At 43.5% G+C, this 7,535-nt stretch overlaps 1 protein-coding gene across 1 annotated transcript in view; it reads left to right on the forward strand.

Moving 5' to 3' along the window:
* msh2 (mutS homolog 2 (E. coli)) overlaps positions 1-7,535 on the forward strand; it is an 18,817-nt gene that overhangs the window by 2,035 nt on the left and 9,247 nt on the right. The window contains exons 3-9 of the mRNA XM_010777683.1: positions 1,893-2,177; positions 2,604-2,750; positions 3,107-3,256; positions 3,948-4,081; positions 6,071-6,270; positions 6,787-6,896; positions 7,004-7,221. Coding sequence (XP_010775985.1) covers positions 1,893-2,177; positions 2,604-2,750; positions 3,107-3,256; positions 3,948-4,081; positions 6,071-6,270; positions 6,787-6,896; positions 7,004-7,221 — 1,244 coding nt within the window. The remainder of the gene's footprint in view (positions 1-1,892; positions 2,178-2,603; positions 2,751-3,106; positions 3,257-3,947; positions 4,082-6,070; positions 6,271-6,786; positions 6,897-7,003; positions 7,222-7,535) is intronic.

Genomic DNA, 7,535 nt, shown 5'->3' on the forward strand with positions numbered 1-7,535 from the left:
AATATGAAAAATAAAAAGTTTTATGGTTTTTCTAAGTACCCTAAAAATCCGGCTAAGGAGGTAAAGCGCAGGTTAAATTCGTGGACGAAAAGTACCCGGGGACGTAAGACACTCTTGTCCGTATATGTCCGGACCGTATACATGAGGTAGCCAGAGCGTCGCCGAAACTTTGCCGTTACAGGCACCGACAGAGGCAGGGACTAACAACCTCACCGGGTTATCCCGGCATCGCGGGGTGAGACACTCGCAGTATCTTCAACAAGTTTAGGACCTAGTCAGACAATAGTTAGGCACACGTCGGGGGAACAAGATTCTTCTAAACCCATGAGCCCTGCCTTTTATCTCTCCCACACAAAAGACTGTGGACACCACCAAGGACCTTGTCGGCCCCTTGTGTATAAGTAGGCATATTTTCTACATGTTTTCAACCGGAAAACGTAGTTATCCAGTTGAAATTTCTCTGAGAACCAGTTAATTTTTTTTTTGTGTTCGGTTCGTGAGTTGTATACTTAATTTTTTTCCGTCAATATGGTTACAAAGGTGGTCTCCACTGACCAGTAGGCATTGTCGGTCGACTCATCCCGAGGTCGCGGCTAAAAACGCTAGCATCTTAATTTGTTTCCCCCCTCCGTATTAGACGTTTACCCGCCGTCTAAAAATTTTTCCCCGCGTATAAAATAGTTCTCCGAGTATTAGGCGGCGTAAAAGGGTGGTGTTTCACTCTTCTTTTTTTTTTCAATTTGACCGCAGAACGTGCACTGCAGTAGTCGAAGCGGCCGTAAGGGTGGGTTCTTACATTTGTTGTGACATATCTTCACTGCACACACCTCGAGTGTGCTATCTCTTTCGTGGGTTCTACTTTTTTAGCTTAGGGTAGAGTAAATGTGCTGCTTGTAAAGAGATGATTTTTTCTTTGTACCCCGTTTTTCACCCCCCCTTTTGATCCCTCCAGAAGAACGCGGGCAAAAATCCTTGATTATGCGGGCTAAATTCCTTGATTATGCGGGCTAAAATCCTTGATTATGCGATTAAACATGCGGGGTTTTTATGTGATTTTATGCGGTGAAATTGCGGGAAGTTGCGGAAAGTTGCGAAAGTTGCTAAATATGCGGGAAAAATTATCGACATTTTTTTAAATATTGGGCTGTCTTATTTATTCTCTCTCACACACAACCTGCCACTAACGTTAAACCCCTTTACTATTCAATTAAACACATTCAATGTTTATTTATTGTAAAAGCAATTGGGCTATTTTAATCTCACACACACTTCACTCCCCCCACACACACACACTTCTCCGCCTCATTCTGTTTTCATTTACTCGTTCGTTATCTGACCAGCTTCAATCTTGTAGGCTACTCACTTCGTTTCTTGTAGCCCTCGAAAGGGTTTTGGAGGTTGATCCCTCGGTGAACGGGAGTTGATTGGCTTTCTTGTCCGCAGCAGCAGAAAGCATTTTCGAATGTTTGAATGAATCAAAGTGGGTCGCCACCGTCGATTTTCTCTTATGCTCCAACACACAGTTGCACGGGGTGCAGAATAGTTTTCCCCCACTTTTTGCCCGGTCTTTAGTAGAAATGTTCGTTGCTAAATGAGCTCTATACAGTGTTGTTTACATTCTGTGATGCGCGAGCTGATGACGTCACGTCAAGACGAGTTAACTTTTTTTTTCTTCTCAACTTTGTGTGGAAAAATGCGGGGATTATGCGGCCTTTTGATAAATATGCGGCTTTTTAAAAATCTGCGCCATTTTGCTGATTATGCGGTAAATTCTGCGATCGCAGAATCGCGTTTTTCTGGAGGGTCTAACTTAAGTTATTGTACAGAAGGTTTGTTTCTCTGTGTTTATATCTCTTGCCTGTGGTCCATATGCCCATGTTCTTCTCTTCCAGGCCTCTCCAGGAAACTTGACTCAGTTTGAAGAGATTCTGTTCAGCGGGGGAACCGGAGCAGTGGGGGTTGCAGGAGTTGTAGCTGTGCGTGTTGCTACAGGAGCTGACGGACAGCGCGTGGTCGGGGTTGGCTATGTGGACGCTGCCCAGAGGACGATGGGAGTGTGTGAGTTTCCTGACAACGAGATCTTCTCCAACCTGGAGTCTCTTCTCGTCCAGATCGGCCCCAAAGAGTGTCTCTTGGCCCAGGGCGATGGCAACACTGACGGCAGTAAACTACGGGAGGTATGTGGTGGTCAGGGACTGATGACAGCAAAACCTCTGCCCTCCATCTTAAATACATTTCCTAAGTGAGTGACTATATGCTCCATAAATATAAAAAACTATACATTCATATTTAAGCTTCTGCAGCTTTTGTATTGTAGGCTCTGTATGAGAAACTCCCTAAAATGTATAAGTCTCAAAAAAGCAAAAAATAAATCCGCTGCAACAAAAATAATTATTATAAAATGGGAGAAAATGCCCATAATAATTGCCAAGACCAGATGTTGTATGTCTTGTCCAATCAATTTCAAAGTCTTTAACTGGACCTTTCCAATATATTTAATGCATTCATTATTTTACGCCCACTAACAGTATAGGCAGAAGTAGGTTGTGAATGCATGTGCAATTACGGTGTGTAGACATCGTTGTTATGCTGTGTTTGTGCAGGTGGTGGAGCGAGGCGGCGTGCTGGTCTCTGAGAGGAAGAGAGCGGAGTTCAGCAGCAAAGACACGGTCCAGGATTTGAACCGGCTGCTGAGGGCCAAGAAGGGAGACAGTGTGGCGAGCAACACGCTGCCTGAGCTGGACAAACAGGTGATCACATAGAAAGAGCTGTCCTACACTCAAGGAGTTAGAAACCCAACAGCATTATTATAGATTCTGTTGCATGGTGTTTTTCCCAGGAGAAATTATAATCTTACAAATTCCCTCGTAGTGTAACAAAACAAGAAATAAATGAGTAAGCAAGCATTCTGAATTTGTACCCAAGTGCACTGAACTGGACAATCTGATCCTTAATATTCAGATGTATTAGATAATAAGCCCATGGAACTTTTGACAACTGTTGACCGACAAGTATCCAGTACAAGATAATGTAAAATCTCTATTTATCTTCCAAGCGCTCGATATCCCCTCTCCTTATGGTAGTCTGTGTGTGGTTTTGTTCTCAGGTGGCCATGTCGTGCTTGGCTGCAGTGGTGCGTTTCCTTGAGCTGCTCTCTGACGAGTCCAACTTTAACTCCTTCAGTCTGACCTCTCTGAACCTGGGTCAGTACATGAGGCTGGACAACGCTGCCGTCAGGGCTCTCAACCTCTTCCAGGTCAGTGACAGGAGCCAGGTCTTCAAGGCTTTCACCCAATTCACTTAAGAAGCTAGAAACGACAGAAAGGGTCAGAGAATCCAAATCACAAAAGAACCATTCGTTGTCTTACCTGTCATGCATGCAGTTTGGTTTGACTAGGGTTTATTTCACATATCTATCAACCTTATACCTTCGGATACATGGAGGTAAAAAAGGAATTCCACATTTTAAGTGGAGTTTTGTAACGTGAGCGTCTAACAGAGGTTTGGAACCGTTAGACGCAGTCATAGTTTAAGTCTGCAGCTTAAACTATGTGCTTTTTAGATTTTGAGTGCAGACCAAATTCACAAACTCAACAAGGAAGCATTGTGCCTCTGATTGGCTCCTTTCCCAAAGCCACAGAGCTCATTGTGTGACTAGAGATGTCCCGCATGCCATAATTGGCAGACGGAACATTATGTCTCAAGAGAAAGTTGAAATCTTTTAGGCCTTGTGGTCATGAAATGAAAACTACCCAGGATAGTGTGTACTGAGCCTCGTGTGTTGCTGCTGCTGGAGCATTATATATTGGTGAGGCTGTGCTTATGCTAATGATGCTAATGACCAAAAATGTGTTTAATTGTTTTTGTTTTTTACCCCAGGGATAAACATGTGTTAAAGAAACCCTGGGAAATGTGTATTATCCTTACCTGTTAATGGATTTCTGCAGGGAGCCCCCGATGACACAAGTGGAGCTCATTCATTGGCCGGTCTGTTGAACAAGTGCCGCACGCCGCAGGGTCAGCGTCTGGTCAACCAGTGGATCAAACAGCCTCTCATGGACAAAACCAAAATAGAGGAGAGGTAATACAGTGATGGGAGCAAACTGTCGAGACAAAAGAGTTCTTCATGTTCTGAGGCGTATTTGAATGCGTTAGTCTTGGGAGGATTGAAGCCCATCACCTCTGTTTTCTCACCAGTGGATCACCTCACGTCTGTTCAGTGATTTAAGCTACGTCATATAATATGAATGAACCAGGACCTTCAGTTTATAGATCAAGAAGCTGTTGAAAGATAAAATGACATGTGTGTTGTTATTTCAATGTGTTGGATACTTATATTATAGACAGGGATGCACATAACTGGTATGCAGGTACATGACAAAAATCTGAATTGCATACCCACACTGAGAACTGCGCCAAATCAGCTGATTGCAACATTCACGCTCTGTGGTCAAGCTGCTGCTGTTTTATTTACAAGTTGGAGCAAAACACACAGCTGCAAACTTACTCAGGGTGTTAATGGAAGAGTTTGAAATCAGACAGAGGTGGAAGAAGTACTCAGATCTTGTACTTGAGTAAAAGTAGAAGCACCAGACTGTAGGAATACTCTGTTACAGTAAAAGTCCTGCATTCAAAATGTTCCTCAAGTAAAATTAGAAAAGTATTATAGACCGGCATACGCAACGGCTCCGTGTGTAAGCCCTATATGATCATTTTCTGAGAATGATGAAATAGCCCGCCTCCCTCTCCCCATGTCTCCAGCTGCTGCTGGGCTGTCAGAAGAGGGGGAGGAAAAGAGAGGCAGCCAGGCACCGTTTATTAAATATTATTATACAGAGAACAGAGTCGTTATCAATTTGTTTTATTGCTCAATAAATAACAAAGAAGACCTCTGACCGGCACTTTTCTAATTTTGTACGGAAGATTTCAACTTTAACGGACATGTTGACCGGCGGAACATTTTTTTTAACGGAAACTCTGCCGCACGGTTCCCTCGTCCCTTGGAAGAGGCCGAGCGGTGGGTGTTTTTCATCTGCTGGTGGACTACCTGAGAGATATACAGCAGGAGAACACGCCGTCCACCGCGGAGAATAAACAGAATGGCAACCATGCTCCGGGGTCTTCTTCGCTGCTTTTGGTGTATTTTGTGGCGGCAGCAGCGCCACTTACAGGCCTGACATATGTACTACAGTGTTTCCAGCATTTCCAGCGGTCTAGTGTGAACGGACACGTTAATGAATCGAATGCGTGTGAACGGAAGACTTTTTTGCGCTTGCGTATGCGTTTTACCTTATGCGTCCTCGTGGGGCCGGGGTCTAAGCCAAACTATATCCGGTCACAGAGATCTGCTATTTTAAAGTAAAGTCAACACATATAGACCCTAAATATAGTCTATATTAAGAACGAGAAAAGTCATAACATATATATTGTTTTTTGTAAACATATGACAAATGTGTGAGGGTGATGACGTCAGAGCATCGTCCTATGTGCCAGGGCTGGGTATAACCCCTGGGTATTTGTGAGGGAGCTCCTATATGGCATTACCCCGCTGAAGCTCACCAAAGTTTAATATATTTCATAGTTCAAAGATTTGTCAATTGTTTCGTTTATTGGTCAAATACTGGTTTCTAATGGTTTGAGGAGTTTTACTGGAATGAAAGAGCACAGAGCACAGAAGCAACAAAGCAGCATACTGCATTAAACCTGACCTTCACAGAGAGGTTGAAGTTCATGTGGAGAGGAGGCTTCAGTAGTCTGTCTGCACTCTGTTTAGTTGTGCTATCTTACAATCAATATAGTAAATGTGAGGTAAAGTGTGTAGCCAATGTAACCGGTTAGAACTCAAAGTTGCGATGAGGTCTTAAAATGTATGGAAAGGGTCTTAAAAAAGGTCTTAAAAGGTATTAAATTTGACTTCAGGATTCCTGCATATACCCTGAAGAGTTATGTGCACCCCTGATTATAGATACATTTAGAAAATAAATACATTTGAGACATTCTAGGGAAATTCAATAAGCTCATAGGACAAACTTTGAGGATTCTTATAGTGTTTGTTGTGGCGTGTTTATAGGCTGGACATGGTGGAGAGCTTTGTGTGTGACTCTGAGCTCAGGCAGACCTGTCAGGAGGATCTGTTGCGGCGTTTTCCGGACCTTCACCGTCTGTCCAAGAAGTTCCAGCGTCACTCTGCGACTCTTCAGGACTGCTACCGCGTCTACCAGGCTGTGAGCCACCTCCCGACACTCGTCAGCGCCCTGGAGAGATACTCAGGTACACAAAGCTGCAGGTCATGCTATGTGTTACTGCACTGTACAGTATGGGGCCAATTGATTTAGCTGGTGCAGTTTGTCCTCCTCCTATGGCCTTCATAACCTTCATTAATCTGGCTATTTACTCCACAACTGTCAACATGATGCAAAATAATCCTGGATTTGTCCATTACTAGTCCAGAACCTAATGTCACTTTTCTCTCCACTGAAAACCTTGTTACCTGACATAGTCTCCAGCTGCTGTAGCCCATTCATATACAATGAATCTGTACTGTAGTTATCAAAAGCAATGCAGCATAGCCCTCAACCTTCTGATTGTTGCTAAATTGCTTACATTCTTTATGAATTCTAAAACTTCTTGTTTGATATTTTGGTACATTTGCACTTGAGTGAATGCTGGAGGTGTAGCTGATAAACTAGTGATTAACATGCATTAGTAGCCCAAACACACACTGCAGTGCATTCGTTTATCTTCCGTGTGTACTACATAGCTTGATTTCCTGTGTGTGTGTTACAGGTAGCTACGAGGTTCTGTTGGAGGCGGTGTTCCTCTCTCCTCTCAGAGACCTGCAATCTGACTTTGTTAAATACCAGGAGATGATTGAAACCACGCTGGACATGAACCAGGTCTTTGCTCTAGTATTTTATGTACAATTTAAGAATATTGCTCCCACAATATTCTATTTCATTCTTCACGCTGTTTACATTTTTCTTTTCTTGCATGTTTTGTGTAGATTGACCACCACGAGTTCCTGGTGAAGGCGTCATTCGACCCCGTGTTGAGCGAGCTGAGAGAAAAGATGGACGAGCTGGAGGAGAGCATGAAGGCGGTGCTGAACAGTGCAGCCAGAGAACTAGGTGACAAACACACACACCAACACACACACACACACCAACACACACACCAACACACACACGCACGCACGGCACTGAGACCAAGTTTATCTATCTAGCGGATATCTGTGAAAATGAGTTTATTCTGTATTTAAATGGAGTGACTCAGGGTGTCCGCGGGGTCTTAAAAAGTATTAAAAGTTGATAAATCAATTTAGCGAAAATTAAGGCTATTAAAAAGTATTAAACGGCATTTTCCAAGGTATTAAGAAGGTTCACAGCAACGACAACATGAAACACCCTTTAATTTACTGAAACGACATGTCGGGAAACCCCCAATGGCGGCCCCCATTGCATAGCGCCGTAATGCTGGCTTCTTATTTTAAGTTTTTGTGTGCCTTGCTCCGCCTGCTGTGTGTGGGGGTGGGGGGG

Source organism: Notothenia coriiceps, unplaced genomic scaffold (assembly GCF_000735185.1).
Source record: "Notothenia coriiceps isolate Sejong01 unplaced genomic scaffold, NC01 NC01_scaffold00018425, whole genome shotgun sequence".
Lineage (NCBI taxonomy): Eukaryota > Metazoa > Chordata > Actinopteri > Perciformes > Nototheniidae > Notothenia > Notothenia coriiceps.